Source organism: Thermobia domestica, unplaced genomic scaffold, assembly GCF_964235325.1.
Source record: "Thermobia domestica unplaced genomic scaffold, izTheDome1.hap1.1 HAP1_SCAFFOLD_342, whole genome shotgun sequence".
Taxonomy (NCBI): domain Eukaryota; kingdom Metazoa; phylum Arthropoda; class Insecta; order Zygentoma; family Lepismatidae; genus Thermobia; species Thermobia domestica.
The window spans coordinates 61,666-86,085 of record NW_027656055.1 but is presented as its reverse complement, the minus strand read 5'-3'; the positions used below and the strand labels follow the sequence as shown (position 1 = coordinate 86,085).

General features: G+C 36.4%; 1 protein-coding gene across 1 annotated transcript; it reads left to right on the top strand.

Moving 5' to 3' along the window:
- Positions 1 to 23,602: 23,602 nt before the first annotated feature.
- Positions 23,603 to 24,154, top strand: LOC145676759 (zinc finger MYM-type protein 1-like). Its single transcript, XM_081747570.1, has one exon. The coding sequence runs from the start codon at positions 23,603 to 23,605 to the stop codon at positions 24,152 to 24,154; it is 552 nt and encodes a 183-aa protein (XP_081603696.1).
- Positions 24,155 to 24,420: the final 266 nt, after the last annotated feature.

Below are 24,420 nucleotides of genomic sequence, written 5' to 3'. Positions count from 1 at the left end.
GTCACCAGTCACATTTACACATTTCTTCCAGAGTTCCTTCACTTTACCAATGCCGTCATTGTAGAAGTCTGCACATTGTGCTTTAAACCACTCTTCCACCTCATGACTGACGTTATCTGTGTTGTCAAAATGAGAAACACGCAACGGATGCTTCATTTCGGGAAGCAAGAAAAAGTCATTGGGTGCGAGGTCGGGAAAATAAGGTGGATGCTGTAATACCTGGAAGCCACACGCACTTGCCTTGTCGACACCAACTTGAGATGAATAAGTAGTGTATTGTCAACTAGGAGAAAAAGCATGCCGCCTTCGAGAGCATGCCGTGGCGTTTCGTTTTCAGAGCATCGAGCAATTTGTCCAGGAGATTGATGTAATATTTTCCAGTGACGATTTGTCCTTTGCAAGGTAATCTGTGAGGATTACCCAAGGAGAATCACGAAAATCGGACAGCATGACCCTTTGTCATGACTTTAGCACCTTTGCCTTTTTGGGAGGGGGGAGCATGCTTCCACTGCATGCTCATGGTTTTGGTCTCATATATCTTTGGTTACTAGATGCCCGGAAAAATTCTGTTCATCCTCCTCTAACATCGTCAACATCTGGATAATTTACCACACACTACCATAACCTCTGAGACCAGTCTCGTTCATAATCGTGTAGATGATTACACGTCTTCTTCCAGGATTAAACACTTCACTTTCTTCGCAGTGGCCGCATCGCCCGTCATGGATGATCTTTCAGGTCTTAGATCGTCTGTGAGGGACATATGAGTAGTTTTAAATTTCTTTTTTCCATTTTACAATGGTGTCATAAGATGGGCAATCATCGCCATACACAGCATTCATCTCATCATGAATTTGTCTGGCATTATTACCCTTCAAATGCAGGAACTTGCGATCTTATCCATCTTGCACTTTGCTCATTAGGAGCTAATTTCTTTAATATCATGCACATAAGAGCCAAACACAACACTGACAAAATTCCATCATCATATCTTAATAACTTCCTGTTAAAACTTTACGATAACCCCTAGTACTTCGTGAGATATTATTTTTGAAGTAGTTATCTGTAGCATGAAGAAACTGCACGATACAGTTCAGCTCCCTCAACATGTACAGCGGGGGACACTTCTGGATGGTACAGCCATATGGAGATTTACGGCTAAGGTGCTCCAGCAACTGAGTCCGAAGCATTTGCCGGGGAGTATGCAACCAAATTAGCTGTAAAGGAAGGCGGGTGGTATAATCGCCAGGAGCTGAAAATTCCCGTACACTTGGGCGAAATTCCCACTATCGTCTACAGCATCATTTCTCCAAATAAAATGAATCTACTTCTTATGGCAAACATATTACTTGATATTTGTTCTATTTGTGGAGATAAATTGAAACAAAAAATTGAAGTCCAATCCTGTTGCTGTTGGAATGAACACTCTTTCTGTCGTTTGATCTGAAATGACTTTGCAGAGTCTGAATAAATATTTTGTCACTTCAGGAGGGTAGGAAGAGCGGATACCCCCCCTCCAGCAGTATGAAAACATATACATTTAATCAAATGCTTAGTGAGAGTGAGCCCATTGGTATAACACTTTTATGATTTCAATCTTTGCTCCCAAGCCATCTTATGTCATAGCTGATGACCTTGGAAAACGAGAGATGCAAATATGATGAAACAGAGATAGTCACATGCACAAATTTAGAATTTGAGACAAAATGATCGGATAGCATCCATATTTTGTCGAAAATTTTGATTTGGTAAGTAGACATGTAAAAGCTTGCCCAAACCTGAGAGCATCCCACTACCAATTGTTGAATTCAAGTGAAGAACTCAGTTGAGAGCATCAGATGATTACGGAGGGGGAGAAACATCTTCAGATATGGGAAACAAATAATGAAAAAATGGACTACTCTGAGCAGGACTCGAACCAGGAACCTTCCATTTACTAAGCAACGACTCTACTCACTCATCCACGGAGCCACACTGAACGCTGGGCATTCATACGTGAGAAACAGAACGTTTGTTACTTACAAAACGTTTTTGTAAAGGGGAAAGCTAGGTCGACCGCGAGGGTGAATCAGTGGTCGCAATGATAAGCAACCGAGTTTGTTTTTCGAAGTCCGAAAAAGTGAGCCTAGATCCGTCAAAATTCCCGCAGATCTATACACAGGGAATTGCATGTTCCCGCCCTTCTTTATATAGACACTAGCTACAAATCGTACTGTCATCCGAGCGATGTGAAAATGTAAAAGCAAAATCAAACTACTTTTTTTAAGATTAATATTGATTGCACACCTCATGCACAGTTCCAATATGCAAAATCAACGAGGGATGTAATGGAGGGTATACGCAGGTATACGGCGTATACCCACCTCTAATTTTTGGAAACTATCGTATAGCCATCTAACATTTAGGAAGTACGCGGGGATACGCTACATTTGATCCATAGTATAGTCACTTCATTGGAACAAGCAACAATTGCTTTTCATGTACTGCATTTCAAAAAAAAAAAAAAAAAAAATCTCACTAAACAGCTGGTCGTCAGGTTGTTGCTGCGAATTATGTCTAAATTCTTTTAAAATGTTTTCCTTTTCGGGGATGTAGGAATCGAAAGGATCTGAGTCAATTTTGTGTAGTCATAAGATATTGAAGAAAAAACATGTTAAAACATTTCACTACAATATACGAGACGAAACACTCAACACAAAAAGTTAATTCCTTTATCAATAGTACCTTACATATATTCGCAGCTGAATTTCCAAGGTGATGAATCCAGGTCTCTTCTGCAATCAATAGAATAATGTGGCCAGTGGCGGATCTAGCCTGGGGCCAGGGGGCCTAGGCCCCCCAGTTTTTTGAGTGACAAAAATAATTTAACATATTATTTATATATTTTTGTAAGTTTATAGTAAACTCATGATATATCTATAATAGCCTGGGTTATGGCAGCCCCCATGTTTTCCCTTCTAGATCCGCCACTGAATTTAGCCTAAATTAGTAATAAAAATAATAATGTATGGCTAGGCAGAGTATAAGATTTCTATAACATTTTTCTCGGGGCCCCTGTTTCCTTGTGATAATTTCAAATTCTAAGGGGGAGGGGAATAATTTCACGCCAAAAAGTTTTTTTTTCAAAGACCATTGAAAAGGGGACTTTTTTCTTGTCTTACAGCCGTAAATTGACCTTGAATATACTAATTCAAAACTTCGGGATCAATTCATCCAATTTGTTTTAATTCTAAATATAATTTTCTCCCCAATTCGTATTTTTGAGTTAGAAATGTTAGGCTCGGCCATTTTGGATGACTCCCGAGGGCAAAATAAGTTTCCAATCAAAAAAAAAAAAGTCCAAACTTGTTGAAAGTAAGCAAATATTACAGGATCCTCAGATTCGACCGTAAATTGACCTGCAAAAGGCAGATTGGAAAGACGGGTAGCAACCTCTTTTTTTAGAAATTTTTGAATATTTTCTTAGAAAGACCTTTTAACACATTTTAGGTCATATTTTCCCCCCTACAATTCGTATTTTTGAGTCAGGACCGATTATCACGACTAAGTTACGATTTTGGTAACTTTCGGTCCACTCGTATGGTCCGGAAGTGTTGAGGAGGGAGGAGTAGGTGTAGGGTCTATATTCAAGTGGTAACATTGAACTTGTTCTGTTTTGACATAACGATAACACACTTTTCCCTCCCTCTTTGATCCAAATTCAAAGTTTGCCAACTGGATACACTTTGAGTGAGGCAATACGGGATCGAGCAAATTCCTTTCTAATCGCGGAAGGATTTTCCACAACAACAAAAGTAACAAAACACGTGACCTATCGTCGGTTTAATTTGAAGCATTCACCATCGTTCCCAATACCATCAACTACAACAGCGAACCTCGGATTAGTACTGCTCATTTGTAGCTGCAATTGACATCAAAGAAAGCGACTATTGATTTCGATAAATACTCTGCAACCTACTGGGAAAAAAGGGAGAGGGTAACAGTAAACATGTTCCTTTGTTGTTCCGTTTTTCTTCAGATAAAAAATATTCAAAGAAAATTTGTTAATAGATGAGGGTAGAAAAGAAAAGTCAGGAAAGACTTGTAGTGTATAAGAATGTTACAGCAATTTTTGATCATTTCAGTACAGCCGTCACTTCTAAAATATTTGCTTAGTAGTTTGGGTTGACCAATTAAGAGTTGATTCGCAATTTCTAAGATGTCCAAGAAGGTGTTAGAAAATTGGCTAAAAAGGAAAAGAGACAATAGCTGTGTAAATTCCGTTGACGGAAATGTAAAAGCAAATACATCAAGAAATAGTAAAGAAAAATCCAAAGAACATGTTAATTTGCCAGCTACTACTTTAGACAAAGACGTAAGTTTATTTCATATTATAAAGGTTGTTATGGCATCTCCGGCTTGATGACGCAGATATCAGAGGGATAACGTCCTTCGTTAAAGGCATTGGAAATGAGGATACTTGGGGCCTGTAATTTAGGTGCCATTCCGATATTTGTCTGGTGTGAATGAAGAAACATTTCTCTTAGGACAGCTGATCTGCAAAGGCTTTCTCACATCCTTTTGACTGATTATTATTATTATTATTAAACAATCTATAGCCATCCATCCTCACTATTCTTTCCAAGCTTTTCTTTGACGGATTAAGTGAATGCTGGAATAACCAAAGATGTTATAAAATAGAGGATCTGCCCATACAACAAAATCGTGAAGCACTACGTCACAGCTTCGCCACACCTACTCTGCCCACTCCGCGCCACTAAAGATCGCAACATTTCGAGCCAACAATCATGGCGGAAACGAGAGAAGCCAATCAGGCGTGCCGGCTCATACGGTGCTCGATTGTTTTTCGGCTTCACTTAGCTTATATGATGAAGATACATATGGGCAGATCCTCTATTTTATAACATCCTTGGGAATAACACAGGGAGTTAATAATAACTTGTAACTCTAGGCAGCGTCCTTTTAAAATCCTTTTGTCTGACAGTGTGCTCAAGATTTAATAATTTAATAAGCAGTCATGAAACACCTTTCAATATCTAAGAAAATGTCTGACCACGGAAGTTGTAATTTACCTAGAGGAGTTAGGCTTGCGGGTTTTCTTATTTGCTTCCTCGGTTTTAATAAAAAGAACTAAGTTGAATATTCAAATTTAATTTTATAAATTAGAAAACCTCCCATTTTTTAGTTTACAACTTTTATTCTTTTAGGAAAGACTTTTAAGAGGACAGCATTTGTTATCTTTAGCTACTTTCCCCTTTTTCCAGGGTGCGTATTTGTTTTATTGTATTTAATTTCATTTAACAATCACCACATACCGCTCAGATGCCATTTTATACTGGATATCTAACAACAATAATAACAATGGAAAGGATTTAGGAAGGAAAAAATGAACTCGTCAAGTTTCACGTCCCACGATTATGCTGACTAGGCTACAGGATACGGTGATGATGGCAAATGAATGAAAATGGTGAAATGAAGAAAGTGGGAGAATCCCTAGAAAATCCACGCACATGTTGTTTGTTCACAACAAAGGTCGCTTGGTGCGGGCTGGAATCGAACCAAGGATCTTACGTATCAGAGGTGAACGCTCTACCACTGAACCACTGCGGCACACAATTTGGTAAGGTGTCGGCTAGCATGTTTAGTAGGTACTATCCGGGCATTTGCCTAGTAGAACTGAGGAAAACTAGTCAGGATGGTCAGCAATAGGAATCGAACCCACGACCTACCGAACGCGAAGCCAAAATTCTATTACTTGGGATACTTCACTTGGTAAGATTGTAGTTTGTTATTTTTTCTTTTTGAGTCGCTGCTGACGGGAAACCTCGAATCGAAATAAATTATTGAACTAAAGTTTTAGATGCTATACGACTCTAACTTGGCACCAGAGATTATTTCAGCAATAAATTGGCCTAAAGCAGAGAGCCAAATAAGATCTTAAATTAATTTCTAATACTGAAGGTAATCTTTTTCTCTTCCTCTGGTTAATAGGTTGAGTGGTTCGGTTACTATTCTCCGAAATGCAGATTTCTATCAAGGTTTTTCTTCTTGTTACCTCATACACATATCCAGATTGTTAGTGCAACCGATACGCGCAGAGCCAGTGTGAGTTGCGTATAAGCAAGGATATTCCTTAACTTCTAAGATATAACTATCTGTTAACTATAAGGACCGATTTTTCTTTAGTATTAATTGAGGAAACACTGATTGGCAGTGCAACCATAAAGCTTAAAAAAGCATAACAGAATATTTCACTCACGGTTGGTACCTTATTTCTAGTTTTGACAGTTACTCACATAAGCAAGTTTGATATCTTTAAGAGCATAATAAAGCATAATGTTCCAAAATAAAGCATAAAGTATAATGCTTGATTCCTTCATTTGAGAACTGTGTTCTCAAATTACTTTCTACAAAAGAAAATTTTATTTAAAATGACTTGGTAAAAAAAATGCTTCAAGGGTAGAAACTACCAGTAAACACGAAAACAAGCGAAAAAGTTTATTACACCGAAGTTGAAAACTGCTTCCTTTCAGAGTTATGAAAGCGGGAAAGTGCACAAAATTGAACTCTGAGCATTAACAGCGCAAAGACTGATAGTATTAGAAGAAACAGTATGGTGAATTTAAGAGGAAACACACTTGTCTTGTCAGAAAATACCAAGTTAAAAAGAATGAGGAAAGTAGATACATAATTTCACAAATTAAATTAAGATCTCATAGATGATTGTGGATAAAATGGGACAAGGTTTAATTAAATCTTCCGTAATTTCCCGAATATCTTGAATGTGACATTTTCGAAAATAGAAGTATGGTTTTGTCTGAAATTCACCATACTGTTTCTTCTAGTTGTTGTGCTGTTAATGTTCAGAGTTCAATTTTCTACACTTTCCCACGCTCATAACCCGGAAAGAACGCCACTTGCGACTTAACTGTAATAAACTTTTTTTTGCTTGTTTTCGTGTCTACTTTCAACCCCTGTAATTAGAATTATAAGACACCCCATATCTATCTATCTATCTATCTATCTATCTATCTATCTATCTATCTATCTATCTATCTATCTATATCTATATCTATCTATCTATCTATCTATATATATATATATATATATATATATATATATATATATATATATACATATATATATATATATATATATATATATATATATATAGAGAGAGAGAGAGAGAGAGAGAGATAGAATATAGATATGTGTGTGTGTGTGTGTGTGTGTGTGTGTGAGTAACAAGGAATGGAGCGTATAACCACCTAAAAAAATAACATTACATCACTGAATCAACCATTATCTTAAGCAGAAGTTGCTGAAAACGACAGAAAATGAATATTTAAACATCCAAGTAGGAACCTGTGCTCGAGCGATGCTATTATCAATATTATAATACAAGCTCATGCAAGTTGCGTCTGTGGTCAAGCGGGTTTAGTACTGCTATTCATATTTCTGAAGCGAATGGCGACGGTTCGAACCTCCGTGCGGAACGTTAAAGTTATTCTTCCTTTTTTTTTTTTTAATATATGAGAACTTTTTATAAATATAAATTTCCACTGTGAAGTGGTTGGAAACACATTATCCGACAAACTGTCACTTTTCAAATCCCTGTCCCATTTACTAGCCCGCCATGTCCATAATTCATATACGAAAATGCTAAAAATGAGAAATGTGAACACAGTTGAATACTTAAAACCACACGTCCAAAATGAAAATTATTCATATATATATTTCGGGGAGCTTTGCTAACTTCATTCTTGAAAATGTAAACATTCTACAAGATATTTCATTCACTTTACGATATCTTATTTGAATAAACATAAAATTTGGGGGCGGATCAAGCCCGGAAGTCCCCTAAAATACACCTGTATATATATGCATGTATTTTCTTTTTTTTTTTTTTTTTTTTTTTTTTGCATTACAAAACCTTAGGGTACCTCATAATATGGATTCTTATAAAGCAATTTCAACAATTATTTAGAAAATATGTACTGCTTAAAATGGGATTAAATCGCAATGCCAGTAATCTGTAATATCTTACATTTTTATTTATTTACATTGAATGTGTACTTGTTTTATACTGTATAGCATGAATATTAGCTGCTACATAAGAAACAATTATCTATAATTGAATTTAAGTAGGAAATCGAGATAGTTATTATAAGAAGAAGCTTGTGAAATGAAGTGTATAATAATGGTTGTATCTGAAATAGATGTTGCGTAATGGTGTAGTTGGAATACTTACTCCGTCAGTTTTGGAATACTGGGCTCTTCAACTCAATGCTCGTAGTAATTAACAAATTGGTTGCATGTTTATTTAAAATTAACTCTCTTGAAATCTAAATAATCATTATTAGAAAGAAAGCAAGAGAACCGTTTTGTTAATTTGGACATATTATAAGAGATTGAGGAATAAGTATGTAATCGAACAGAATATATGAAACGAAATGGAATGGCATGTGGAACTAAACTTGAAAGAGGATACGATGTGTAAATGAAAAATTAAAGAAACCAATGGTTAACAGCAGTAGTCAGTATTTACAACAGATGAGTGAAATTTCGCCCCCCCCCAAAAAAAATTTCAACAATTCTGAAACATAAGGGCATCACATTTTATTCGTTTCCTGACAAAATTGAAAAATGGATTTTGCATATTGTTCGTCTATACCCCTTCAATATAGTTAGCTAACAAACCAAGTACGATCGACTGACTAGACGTCACGTGAGTGAAATTTATATAGGAAGTTTCGATACAGCGTTCACCGAAGTGACGCAGACGTGGTGTTGAAGCTTCTGGTAGGTCCTATTTCGTAATGGATTTTAGGTCAGTGAGATTTCTTTATACGTATCAGAAAGCTCTTTAACTCCATACTAAAGGCGTGTCGTATGATTTATTCAAACCGTCAGATATTCGGACAACCATGAGCCCAATTCGTTTTGCTTCACTGCTCACAAGTTTAACTTGAAATAAATTCTTACTTTTCCACGGAAACACAAACTGTTTGAATGCTCATTTTATTATGGGTGAAATGTATAATTCTGCAAGTAATAAAAATTTTCATGTCCTTCTCCGAGATTCGATCCCTCGTCCTTTGGCTCAGCAGTTCGACACGTAGACAACTAGACTAATTGTCGTTGTGCAACAGCATGGAGGAAAATCGGTTTCAACTGCACGAAGGAAATTGAGGGCATTGGTTATAGCTGGATGGAGGCAAATACCATGTGCTCCCAAGTTCGTAGTGCCACTTGCTGTTTTTGGAAGATGAAGACAGCCTTAGGAAAATCACGTGTACTGATTGCAAGCACCTGGAATATTTTGTCGTAATTTGGCAGCTCCAAATCAATACATTCAGTGAGTGAACTAGGAGTGCAATGATACCGGTACTCTATTTTACTTCGATTGGTGTTGTTTTTATAAGGATGGAGAACGAAAATATTTTACCGTTCGAACATTTGGAAGAATACTTTTTTCTTAAGAGCTGAGGATGATGGTGGACAAAATTTAAAAGTAACCAGTCTGAACTGCCGCGGCGGAAAATATTTATCAACAACTAGGGTGCCATAATTAACGATTTATAGTAAGGGGTTAATATGAATAAACTGTGTTCTGATGAGCAGGCCTACTTTATTACTAGAAAATAGTTTGCTGATGGTATGTAATATTGAGGTACTTTCAGATCAGTTTGCTTATCCTAGAGTCCCGTTGATTATAGAGTTTGAAACTAGCTTTTAAACGCATGTGTCCATTTTAGAGTTACGGGCAAGTTTTGATTCACTCCCAGTTCATATGTTCTCATTTTATTAGTTGTAATGTAATGTTTCTCTATATTCACAACAACAACAAAAACAACATAACAACATTGTTACTATTATATAATTAGTTTAGCAGACAATAAGCAACAATTTTTTCTAACGCATAGGGATGAGCACGAGTCAAGCTAAAACTACTCGACTCGAATTCAAATTGAGTTTAGAGTCAAGTCAAAGGTAATAACCTCGATTCGAGTTCCGAGCCGATTCAGTTTTTCGCGTCGAGTTCAGTCGAGTTTGATAAATGGTTCGTTCGTTTTAACTCGTCTTGAAACCATGGCCTGATTACATTGGAAAACGAAAGCCATGAGAAATGTAAGCTAAACAGTAATATGGAATACTTATAGAGTTGCTCACGAGAGGGGACACTGATCGCATCTCGTCTCGTCTCGATAGCGAAACCACAAGAGATTTTTCATAACAAGCTCAGCTCGGCTTGGCTCAACTGAGAGGATGGCTCGAGCCGGCTCACTTGGGGTGAACCATCGGCTCGAGCTGGCTTAGTAGGGATGAGCCATTTGCTCGGTTCGGCTCAATTGAGCCGAGGGCTCTAGCCGAGTCGTTGGGTGAGCTGTTGGCTCAGCTCACTTCTCGGTTCGGGTCGACACTGAATGAGCTGTGAGCCGAGCTGCTCGAGTCGTTGACAATTCTAAACCCGGACCGAGCAGTTTTGAAGATATCTGGCCAGTGCCCTATAACTTTTAACAGTGTTTGGCTCGAGCCCGAATACTCAACCTAGACCCTCGACTCAAATTCTCATTCAACTAGTTTCTTAGTATTCAAATACAAGCCGCCTTACTTTCACGTTTACATACAGAGTTGTTACAATTAATAATAATAATAATAATAATAATAATAATAATAATAATAATAATAATAATAATAATAATAATAATAATAATAATAATAAAAGTTGTAGTAGTAGTAGTGTCATTGATAATAATTATACTGTCTATGTAATATACTTGAAGAATATACCAAATTTCACAATTGTAAATCCCCACGTTAAGCGGGTTTCCATATCCAGGCTTCTAACTATGAAAACATTTACGATCACTCCCCTAATCATTCCACAGATTCAACTTGTTGCATATAAGTTATTAGGACGTAAAATTGAATATAGTTTATACGAAAAAGACCTTTGTGCATTGCAAGACCTGTAACGCCCGAATATTCACCACAAATTTATAGTGGTATCGACATAAACAAACAAACAAAAAAAAAAAAGTGTGGAGCAGGAAACTACTTTACACAAAAGTTTAAAGAAACTCCATGAAGACGACGAACTGGTCGAGCGGTTTGGGTGAATAGTCTATCAATCTTAAGTTTATGTGTTCAAATCCTGTAGGAAATATTCGTTTTGTTTTTTTTCTTAAAAGTGTGTTCTTTATTTTCATCATAGGACTGAAAACATTTCTTTGAATAAATCTTTGGCAACTACTTTTCTCTCAAATTCGATTAGAAGTGAACATTATATGAATTGCAAATTTAAAATCCAAAACTGAAAACAAAATATTAAGTATGTTCAATATTTCATTATTATCTTTTGATTTGTCATGAAAAACTAATTATAAGCATTGATGATTTCAGAAGATTCTCCTCTTGTAATGGTCAATATATGAATGAGAGGAAATTGATAGAATATTATTAGTCCACTTTGAGCATGATAGAAGATATGGCCACGAATTTATGTCGACAGGGTCTCATATTCTCCCACAGGTCATGCCCTGAAATCATCACTGTTTCAAAGGTTTCCTTAACAAATACCTAGAAAGAATATTACATTTATTTCTCGTTCTACGTTTTGAAATGACAAAATCATAATTTTAAACATAATTATAATACGATAACCATAAACATTTATAGAACTAATGAAGTAAATAGTATTGTGTAAGTTATAGCTTTCTAATCGGATTAAAACTAGAATATTCATTTGCATCGCATTTTAAAGTAAATCCTCTCTATATATAATTCTTACTGGAAAGCATGTTTAACTTCCAACACTGGGAATCGGAACGGGGACCCCGTACACCAAAGGCACACGTGCGAGCCACTAGATCAGCGATAACAACGAACGAAATCTGTTTTGAAGTGTCTGAAATTTATGCCTATTTCGCCGTGATGTAATGTCTACTGATATTTTTATGTTTACCCTATTCGTTACTTTGAGGAACGATATATGTTATTTATATAGGTTCTATTACGTATTCGTCCATAAATACTATATAAATTATCAGAATTATTCATAATCTTTCATGGAAATTCGCTCGTGCATGCACAGTAGACGGACAGTGTAATTGGAAGGTGACTTCAACAGAGATTATGTATTTCGCCGACATTATTTAATAGCTATATAGAATAGATAGCGAAAACGAGTCTACCTAATGAAGATGGAATTTCGGTAGGAGATAAAATGATGAGGTGTATACGGTTTGGGGTTGATATAGTTGTTGTTGCAGGATCCAGAAAGAAAATTAATAAGATGTAGAAAACTTGAGAAAGGATTCTGAAGAATATGGGATGAAAATAAATGTTAGAAAGACAAAATCCATGGTGATTGAAACGAAGCGATCGGTGTCAAATATAGAAGTAGGAGCGGGAGAAAAGGACAAATGACTAGTTTTCGATATCTGAGTAGTATTATTAGTGATGATATGTGACAGGCCCGTAGCCAGCCCAAAAATTTAGGGGGGGGCGGTAGAAGTTAGGGGGGGCTCGACCCAATCATATTATACTTCATCACCCTATTATAGTTCATTTGCAAGCCTATCGTGAAACTTTCTTAGGGGCCAGCCAGAGTTTAGGGGGGCCCAGCCCCCTAGCCCCCCGTGGATATGGGCCTGATATGATATGCGAATGTGAAATAAAAGCAATGATAGAAATGGCGAAAGAAGCCTTTAGGATGAGGAAAATACTATTTTGTGGGACCTTGAATAGTGTTGAAAAAAGACACATAAAATGCTTCGTGTACTTTATTTTACTGTATTTATAGGCAGAATCATGAACATTATGTAAAAATGATGAGAAACAATTGAAGGGTTTCGAAATATGTGTGTCGAGAAGAATGCAGAGAAATAGCTGGGTCGAAAGGAAAACGAATGAGAGGGCGTTAGAAATGGAAGGAGAAAAATATTATTAAGAAGAGGAAGAAAATTTTTTTGGGATATTGGTTAAGAAGGAATTGTATCATGAGGGATGTGCTAGATGGTATGGTGGCAGGAAAGAGAAGGAGAGAATTAATTAGACTATATAGAAACAGAATTAGGCTATTGGTGATATCAAAACAGAAAAATCGCATGTGAAGATGGAAAGGTTAATAGAAGATCGCGGAGCATGTCAATTTCTCAGCCGCGGTAAGTGACCCGCTGGTAATGGCGGAATACTTCTGATATAATTTTGCCGATGATGTACAGTAGAAACAGAAAAATCCACTTTACTCTCATTACTAATACGAATCACAATGCAAATTTCTACAGGCTGTCAAACGGAAGCAGTGATTCCCAACCTGAGGACGCGTAGCTTCCTCCTGGTTAAGCATTAAGAGGGAGTAAGGGGGCGAAAGCTACTGGCAGAAATGAATTGTGAAATAAATAAATAAAGCACCACTTGTAATGACTCTTTAAAATTTATCTTGACAATTTTATAATAACCGTTTAAAAAATAATACTGTACTACGAGGGTATGCTAAAGACTTGCTTTAAATAAATATAAATACCTGACATTACTATTATTATTATTATTATTATTATTATTATTATTATTATTATTATTATTATTATTATTATTATTATTATTGGTCTCCCACTTCTTGGCCGAAATGTGAAATATTCACCACCTTCTTCATATCACTACATCAATTTCTTCACTGTTTTCTTGTCACAGCCCATACCCCTAGCTATGTGAATGGCAGTTTGTCCCATAGTTACTCGACCTATGATTTCCCCTCTCATAGTAACAGATAGTTTTCTATAGCCTTTAGAGCAAGGCACTTTGACAGCCTGTAGAAATTTGCATTGTGATTCGTATTAGCAATGACAGTAAAGTGGATTTTTCTGTTTCTACTGTGCATCATCGGCAAAATTATATCAGAAGTATTCCGCCATTACCAGCGGGTCACTTACCGCGGCTGAGAAACTGCCATGCTGCACGATCTTGTAGTAACCTTTCCATCTTCACATACGATTTTTCTTTTTTGATATCGCCAATAACCTAATTAGTCTAATTAATCCCCTCCCTCTCTTTCCTGCCACCATACCATCTAGCACATCCCTAATGATACAGTTCCTTCTTAACCAATGTCCCAACCAATATTTCTTCCTCTTCTTAATAATATTTTTCTCCTTCCATTTCTAACGCCCTCTCATTCGTTTTCCTTTAGACCCAGCTATTTCTCTACATTCTTCTCCACGCACATATTTCGAAAGCCATCAATTGTTTCTCATCATTTTTGCATAATGTCCATGATTCTGCCTTATAAATACAGTAAAATACAGTACACGAAGCATTTTAGGAGTCTTTTTCAACTCTATTCAAGGTCCCACAAAATAGTATTTTCTTCATCCTAAAGGCTTCTTTCGCCATTTCTATCATTGCTTTTATTTCACGTTCGCATATCATATCATCACTAATAATACTACTCAGACATCGAAAACTAGTCATTTGTTCTTTTCTCCCGCTCCTACTTCTATATTTGACACCGATCGCTTCGTTTCAATCACCATGGATTTTGTCTTTCTAACATTTATTTTCATCCCATATTCTTCAGAAGCCTTTCTCAAGTTTTCTACATCTTATTAATTTTCTTTTTAGATTCTGCAGCAACAACTATATCAACCCCAAACCGTATACACCTCATCATTTCATCAATAGACATACTGCATCAGGACGAAATAGGCATAAATTTCAGACACTTCAAAACAGGTTTCGTTCGTTGTTACCGCTGGTCTAGTGGTTAGCACGTGTTCCTTTGGTGTACGGGGTCCCCGGTTCGATTCCCGTTGGGGGAGTTTTAATTGACCTAAGTATTTTTGCATTCGTGTTCCTGTCGTTCAAGCTTAAAAGAAATTATTGTAAAACGTGTATAACCGAATAGAAAATAAAGACAACTTACTCAGATACGTTCAGTGAATCAGTTAACTTAAAGACAAGAAACAAAGTGTCTAAGGCATTTGTATCTGATTCGAATAAATAGAACTTCGAATAGAGACCACGTTGAATTCATTTATTGAGTAAGCCAGAAATTCTTATAAGATATGGCTATTATTATTATTATTATTATTATTATTATTATTATTATTATTAGTAGTAGTAGTAGTAGTAGTAGTAGTAGTAGTAGTAGTAGTAGTAGTACTAGTAGTAGTTAAAGTACGAAGTTTCAAATCAGGCGATGCAGTATTTACGTAAACTAAATGATAATTTATTTGATAATATTCACTAGCCCACTATACATTTGTGAGGTTTTGCTTTGGGAAATAAAGTGTATACGACATTGAATATGCTTTCTAGTAAGAATTATATATAGAGAGGATTTACTTTAAAATGCGATGCAAATGAATATTCTAGTTTTAATCCGATTAGAAAGCTATAACTTACACAATACTATTTACTTCATTAGTTCTATAAACGTTTATGCTTATCGTATTATAATTACGTTTAAAATTATGATTTTGTCTTTCAAAACGTAGAACGAGAAATAAATGTAATATTCTACCTAGGTATTTGTTAAGGAAACCTTTAAAACAGTGATGATTTCAGAGCATGACTTGTGGGAGAATTTGAGACCCTGTCGACATAAATTCGTGGCCATATCTTCTATCATGCTCAAAGTGGACTAATAATGTTCTATCATTCATATATTGACCATTACACGAGGAGAATCTTCTGAAATCATCAATGCTTATAATTAGTTTTCCATTACAAAGCAAAAGATAATAATGAAATATTGAATATACTTAATATTTTGTTTTCAGTTTTGGATTTTAAATTTGCAATTCATATAATGTTCACTTCTAATCGAATTTGAGAGAAAAGTAGTTGCCAAAGATTTATTCAAAGAAATGTTTTCAGTCCTCTGATGAAAATAAGGAACACACTTTTAAGAAAAAAAAAAGCAAAACGAATATTTCCTACAGGATTTGAACACATAAACTTAAGATTGATAGACTATTCACCCAAACCGCTCGACCAGTTCGTCGTCTACATGGAGTTTCTTTAGATTTTTGTGTAAAGTAGTTTCCTGCTCCACACTTTTTTTTTTTTTTTTTTTTGTTTATGTCGATACCACTATAAATTTGTGGTGAATATTCGGGCGTTACAGGTCTTGCAATGCACAAAGGTCTTTTTCGTAAAAACTATATTCAATTTTACGTCCTAATAACTTATGTGCAACAAGTTGAATCTGTGGAATGATTAAGGGAGTGATCGTAAATGTTCTCATAGTTAGAAGCCTGGATATGGAAACCCGCTTAACATGGGGATTTACTATTGTGAAATTTGGTATATTCTTCAAGTATATTACATAGACAGTATAATTATTATCAATGACACTACTACTACTACAACTTTTATTATTATTATTATTATTATTATTATTATTATTATTATTATTATTATTATTATTATTATTATTATTATTATTATTATTATTAATTGTAACAACTCTATATGTAAACGTGAAAGTAAGGCGGCTTGCATTTGAATACTAAAAAACTAGTTGAATGAGAAACTCGGTAGTCGTGAAGTCTAGGAGTCAAGGACATTGCTCACTAGCTTCTGAATTTGGGTTGAGGGTCTAGGTTGAGTATTCGGGCTCGAGCCAAACACTGTTAAAAGTTATAGGGCACTGGCCAAATATCTTCAAAACTGCTCGATCCGGGTTTAGAATTGTCAACGACTCGAGCAGCTCGGCTTACAGCTCATTCACTATCGACCCGAACCGAGAAGTGAGCTGAGCCAACAAGTCATCCAACGACTCGGCTAGAGTTCTCGGCTCAGTTGAGCCGAACCGAGCAAATGGCTCATCCCTACTAAGCCAGCTCGAGCCGATGGTTCACCCCAAGTGAGCCGGCTCGAGCCATCCTCTCAGTTGAGCCAATCCGAGCTGAGTTTGTTATGAAAAATCTCTTGTGTTTTCGCTATCGAGACGAGACGAGATGCGAGCAGTGTCCCCTCTCGTGGGCAACACTATAAGTATTCCATATTACTGTTTAGCTTACATTTCTCATGGCTTTCGTTTTCCAGTGTAATCAGGCCATGATTTCAAGACGAGTTAAAACGAACGAACCATTTATCAAACTTGACTGAACTCGACGCGAAAAACTAAATCGGCTCGGAACTCGAATCGAGGTTATTACCTTTGACTTGACTCTAAACTCAATTTGAATTCGAGTCGAGTAGAGTTTTAGCTTGACTCGTGCTCATCCCTATGCGTTAGAAAAAAATTGTTGCTTATTATTATTCTGCTAAACTAATTATATAATAATAACAATGTTGTTATGTAAAATTAAAAATACAGAATATAGAGAAACATTAAATTACAACTAATAAAATGAGAACACATGAACTGGGAGTGAATCAAAACTTGCCCGTAACTCTAAAATGGACACATGCGTTTAAAAGCTAGTTTCAAACTCTATAATCAACGGGACTCTAGGATAAGCAAACTGATCTGAAAGAACCCCAATATTACATACCATCAGCAAACTATTTTCTAGTAATAAAGTAGGCCTGCTCATCAGAACACAGTTTATTCATATTAACCCCTTACTATAAATCGTTAATTATGGTACCCTAGTTGTTGATAAATATTTTCTGCCGCGGCAGTTCAGACTGGTTACTTTTAAATTTTGTCCACCATCATCCTCAGCTCTTAAGAAAAAAGTATTCTTCCAAATGTTCGAACGGTAAAATATTTTCATTCTCCATCTTTATAAAAAACACACCAATCAAAGTAAAATAGAGTACCGGTATCATTGCACTCCTAGTTCACTCACTGAATGTATTGATTTAGAGTTGCCAAATCTACGACAAAATATTCCAGGTGCTTGCAATCAGTACACGTGATTTTCCTAAGGCTGTCTTCATCTTCCAAAAACAGCAAGTGGCACTACGAACTTGGGAGCACATGGTATTTGCCTCCATCCAGCTATAACCAATGCCCTCAATTTCCTTCGTGCAGTTGAAACCGATTTTCCTCCATGCTGTTGCACAACGACAATTAGTCTAGTTGTCTACGTGTCGAACTGCTGAGCTAAAGGACGAGGGATCGAATCTCGGTGAAGGACATGAAAATTTTTATTACTTGCAGAATTATACATTTCACCCATAATAAAATGAGCATTCAAACAGTTTGTGTTTCCGTGGAAAAGTAAGAATTTATTTCAAGTTAAACTTGTGAGCAGTGAAGCAAAACGAATTGGGCTCATGGTTGTCCGAATATCTGACGGTTTGAATAAATCATACGACACGCCTTTAGTATGGAGTTAAAGAGCTTTCTGATACGTATAAAGAAATCTCACTGACCTAAAATCCATTACGAAATAGGACCTACCAGAAGCTTCAACACCACGTCTGCGTCACTTCGGTGAACGCTGTATCGAAACTTCCTATATAAATTTCACTCACGTGACGTCTAGTCAGTCGATCGTACTTGGTTTGTTAGCTAACTATATTGAAGGGGTATAGACGAACAATATGCAAAATCCATTTTTCAATTTTGTCAGGAAACGAATAAAATGTGATGCCCTTATGTTTCAGAATTGTTGAAATTTTTTTTGGGGGGGGGGGCGAAATTTCACTCATCTGTTGTAAATACTGACTACTGCTGTTAACCATTGGTTTCTTTAAGTTTTCATTTACACATCGTATCCTCTTTCAAGTTTAGTTCCACATGCCATTCCATTTCGTTTCATATATTCTGTTCGATTACATACTCATTCCTCAATCTCTTATAATATGTCCAAATTAACAAAACGGTTCTCTTGCTTTCTTTCTAATAATGATTATTTAGATTTCAAGAGAATTAATTTTAAATAAACATGCAAGCAATTTGTTAATTACTACGAGCGTTGAGTTCTTCCTCATTGTGTGTTAATATATATTCTTCAGTGTTTACATTCTAATAATAATAAATATTTATGCCAAACTTTGATATAATTGCACTATACGAAGGTTAAGTAGGTAATAAAGCAGTTCAAGCCAATATCTTACTTCAATCTGTATCGTAGATTACAATTATCGTTAAAAGAAATTGAATATTCGTATCCAAAATTGATTTTATGTAGGTAGGATGGTAGGGATGGGCGAGACAAGATTTGAGGTCGTCTCGTCTCGACAATATGCTGTAAAAGTGATGTCTCGACTCGAAAAATTTATATTTTTCTATTGGAGGAACTGTGCCTCGACTTGAATTTTGTCAGGAAAATTCTATCTCGAATCCACTCTGCGCATCCCTAAGGATGGACAGTTTTAAGAGCCCAGTATTCCAAAGCTGGCGGGGTAAGTATTCCAACTACACCATTACGCAACATCTATTTCAGATACAACCATTATTATACACTTCATTTCACAAGCTTCTTCTTATAATAACTATCTCAATTTCCTACTTAAATTCAATTATAGATAATTGTTTCTTATGTAGCAGCTAATATTCATGCTATACAGTATAAAACAAGTACACATTCAATGTAAATAAATAAAAATGTAAGATATTACAGATTACTGGCATTGCGATTTAATCCCATTTTAAGCAGTACATATTTTCTAAATAATTGTTGAAATTGCTTTATAAGAATCCAGATTATGAGGTACCCTAAGGTTTTGTAATGCAAAAATAATAATAATAATAATAATAATAATAATAATAATAATAATAATAATAATACATGCATATACAGTATAACCTCGTTAACACGAACTTGCTTAAGCCAAACACTCGGTTAGGACAAACAAAATTTCGGTCCCGGCATCGGTTTATCGGTTAATACGAATTTCGGTTAGCACGAATTACGAACTAATTTTTAGTCCCTTGAGTTAGTAAATATTTTCATTTAACACGAACTTTCAATCCTTTTTTTAAAGATCATTTTTCTTATTTTAGATTTCATTCCAGATCAGTTTTTGTCATACAGTATTTATACAGACGAAAATTGCCTTGTAAGTAAGAGAGAAACCAGGAACAGGTATCTTTCCTCTCTTATGAGGTGTTGATTCTGTCCTCCGTCAAGCGCTGAAAATGTTGGTGCTTGGCAGACGAGCTGGCGACAGCTCGAGACAAAAATCTTCAATCCCCTGTAACTGCAAACTGGTGACAGCAGTCAAAAATACCTTTCCATTACTAGCGGTACCCACCTTTCTAGCGGAGTTGTCAATTTTATAACTTGACCTTGATTTTCTGCGCATAAATTCCATTTGTGGAGGGCACTTATGCTTGCTGTTTCCACCACTTGACCTTCTATGTTCTGTGTTATTCCAAACTGATGTTATAAAGAGGATTGATGGACATAGTACCAATGTAAACTTTTTAAAAAAAATCTTCGAAGATATGATAATAAACTTACTGTAGTGTTTTCACTTGAGGGTGGTATCGAGACCGAAAGTAGTCTCGATCTCGATCTCGTCTCGAATTTGAGACCGAGCCGTGCTTTTCGAAATCGAGATGACACCGAAACTGTCTCAGTCTCGTCTTGATACCATTCTGCGGATGGTATCAAGACGGAGAATAGATTTGGTCTCGTCTCGAATTTGGAACCGAGACGTGCTTTTCGAAATCGAGACGAGACCGAAACTACTCAGTCTCGTCTCGATACCATCTTTAGTGTTATCTATGACATACATAATATACTGTAGTTATATGTATTGTCTGTATACTGTAGTGCGTATGTGTGGAGAAAATGTATTCGAATAATAAAATTTGGATCCCGGTTAACACGATTTTTTTTAACACGAACTCCTGATTTTTCAATCCCTTGGAATTCGTGTTAACGAGGGTTTACTGTATACAGGTGTATTTTAGGGGACTTCCGGGCTTGATCCGCCCCGAAATTTTATGTTTATTCAAATAAAATATTGTAAAGTGAATGAAATATCTTGTAGAATGTTTACATTTTCAAGAATGAAGTTAGCAAAGCTCCCCGAAATATATATATGAATAATTTTCATTTTGGACGTGTGGTTTTAAGTATTCAACTGTGTTCACATTTCTCATTTTTAGCGTTTTCGTATATGAATTATGGACATGGTGGGCTAGTAAATGGGACAGGGATTTGAAAAGTGATAGTTTGTCGGATAATGTGTTTCCAACCACTTCACAGTGGAAATTTATATTTATAAAAAGTTCTCATATATTTAAAAAAAAAGGAAGAATAACTTTAACGTTCCGCACGGAGGTTCGAACCGTCGCCATTCGCTTCAGAAATATGAATAGCAGTACTAAACCCGCTTGACCACAGACGCAACTTGCAAGAGCTTGTATTATAATATTGATAATAGTATCGCTCGAGCACAAATTTCTACTTGGATGTTTAAATATCCATTTTCTGTCGTTTTCAGCAATTTCCGCTTAAGATAATGGTTGATTTTGCATATTAGAACTGTGCATGAGGTATGCAATCAATATTAATTTTAAAAAAAAAGTAGTTTGATTTTGTTTTTCATTTTCACATCGCTGGGATGACAGTACGATTTGTAGCTAGTGTCTATATAAAGAACGGCGGGAACATGCAATTCCCTGTGTATAGATCTCAGGCCCGTAGCTAGGAGGGGGCGAGGGGGGCTGAGCCCCCCCTGTGGCTACCTTCAGCTCCCCCTGAAACTTTCACCAGTGTTTCAAATGCTTCTATATAAAGAAACGAGCAATGCATGGAAACATTGTTTTTGTTTTTTCGTATTCAGACTTTGGCCACAAACTAAAGTTATGTTGTTGTTGTTGTTGATTTTAGTTTAGCGTCCCGTTCAGCAGCGAGGCTATATGAGACGTGGACCTACTGATTAACGTGGAATCCGAACCACATGAGCTCCCGCCGGGAATCGAACCCTAAAGTTATGTGAAATACTTTGTCGGAAGCAACATTTCATTTATTTTGCCAACTACACTCCTTCAGTACTTTTATAAAAATAAACCAGAATAAACCAGATGGTTTTGTCTTCTTATTCTGTTTCAACCCGATAGCAGTTGGTATACAAAGAACGCCGTTGTCAGGCCTGGTGGCTTGGGCCATAAATAAGTCATCTTCGAATTCAAGGAGGAAGGTTAGGGATAGAGAGTTGCTGTTGTGAAATAAGTTGGGGGGGGGAGAAGCCACCAAACGAAAAGAGAATGAAACTAAATGTTTTGTCTTTTTCCCCGTCTCGCCAATTTTCATCGGCGTACAACAGAGGTTTCAAAATATAGATTTTTCATGGCAGTATATTAAATCTTCTTTTACGATCCACAAGTACTTTCGTATGTAGGGTCAGTATAGTAGGCGGAGTGGCTGTTTTATTGCCCCTTCTACTGCCTCTCTTGGTGCCAGTCGGTAGCCATCAGACTTTCTTCGACATCAATAGATAACATTTGTTCATACGCGTAGTTCGTGTGCGTGCGTTAGAGAAGTCAATGTTCCGCAGTGGTGGGTGTTTGTACTTTAGTGCCGCTCGGAGATACGCATAAGTTTGTGTCTTGGTGGAAGCTGTTTGAGTTTTCAGTGCATTAATCACTAATGACTTTTATAGTAATTAAGCGTCTGTTTTAACTGATTGCGTGCGCATCGTGATGTGTTTTGCGTTCTTTCTGCAAGCACAGTGAGTTTTTTTTTTTTTAATTAAGATTTCAGTATAAAAATGGATAAATCTATAATACGTACGAAAGTCACTAGTGACCCCGTTGTTTCCGTTCCATCATCAGCGAATGACAAAAACAAGAATATCAGTACTATACCACAAGATATTTCAAAACCGGGGGAAAATATTAAACAAATAAAACTGGAATCTTATCCTCGGAATAAAGACGGACGATGCTTTCAAACGGAATGGTTTCAGAGATTTACGTGGTTGGAATATTGGCAATCCCGGGATGCTGCGTTTTGTTACGCATGCAGACACTTTCAACCTTATGGATGTAAAGAAGTAGCCTTTACATCTAAAGGTTTTAGTAACTGGAAGGCCGCTCTTGACAAATCAAAAGCAGGTTTAATAAAACATGATGCAACAACCACACATATCGTTGCGATGAATATGTGGGCAGAGAAACAAAAGCGCACAGCTGTAAGGAAACCAGTGTCACTTTTAGTAAATCAAAGTGTACTTGAAAAAATCAGTATTATGTAAAGAGCATCGCGGAAATTATTCAGTTCCTAGCTGTGAATGAATTACCAATGAGAGGGACTTATAATGTTGAAGAACACAAGGAACAGAGCCTCTTCCGAAATATGTTTCAATATACACTAAGAAAGGACGAGAAACTGGCCGATTGTTACAAACAAATTCCTCAAAATGCTTCCTATTTATCTCCGGAAATCCAGAATGATATAATTCAAATGATGACAGATACTGTTCGAGAAAATATTGTTGATGACATTAACAGTGCAGATGTGCCATGGTTCACTCTATTGGAGGATGGAACACGTGACAAAACAATCGAGAAGATGTGGGTATCGGTATTCGATATGTGAAGGACGGAAAAGTTCGTGAGTCTATTTTAAGCATAGAAACTCTGCCATCTCTTAGTGCCGATCTCACACTTAATGTTCTTCGGGACTATGGTTTAGATTGCACAAGACTGTTGAGCCAGTGTTACGATGGGGCTTCTGTGATGAGCGGGAAGAAGGATGGAGTGCAAGCAATAATACAGCATCGACTAGGACGTGATATTCCTTACATACATTGTTTCAATCACAGATTGCATTTAGTAGTAATTAAATGTGTGAACGATATTCCTCTTGTCAAACAACATTTTGATCAGTGTGTCATGCTTTATACTTTCCTTAAAAGAAGTAAAATTGCTACTTTGTATGAAGGTCGGAATCTTGCTCGTCTTTTAGAACACCGTTGGTCAGGACATTTACGGGTAATGCAAATAATTCGCGAGAATTATATGGAAATATTGGAGGTGCTAAAATTGGTCAAGAACGGGAATTTTAATGGGGATGAATTAGTAGAAAGTGCTGGACTTATTCTGACTGTTGGGAAATTGCGGTTCCGATTTTGTTTGTTATTGATGAAAAAAATACTTGAAATTCTTCATCCTGTTGATAAAATTCTCCAGTCGCATGAAGCAAGTTTAAGTACCGCACGAAAACTGGTTGATACTGCTGTGGAAACATTGAACAATATTCGAAATGATGAAATGTTCGAGATATTGTAGGTGAAGCAAATCGCATGATAGAAGATACCCACATTGAAGAAGCTTGTCAACGCCCTTCAAGGAAAAGAAAAATAAGTACGTCACTACAGGATTTTGTTGTAGCAGAAACAACTGGTGTAGGGAATACAGAAGTTGAGTGTTTGCGACAGGTGTTCTACGAGTCGACTGATTTAGTTCTTATAGAAATTAACAGACGATTCCACAGTAACAATGCTTTGTTGGACGCAGTTACTTCAGCAGAAAATCTCAAGCTTCCGAAAACAGAC

Coding starts and splice junctions, on each gene's coding strand:
- LOC145676759 (XM_081747570.1), top strand. CDS start 23,603: ATGAGCGGGAAGAAGGATGGAGTGCAAGCAATAATACAGCATCGACTA.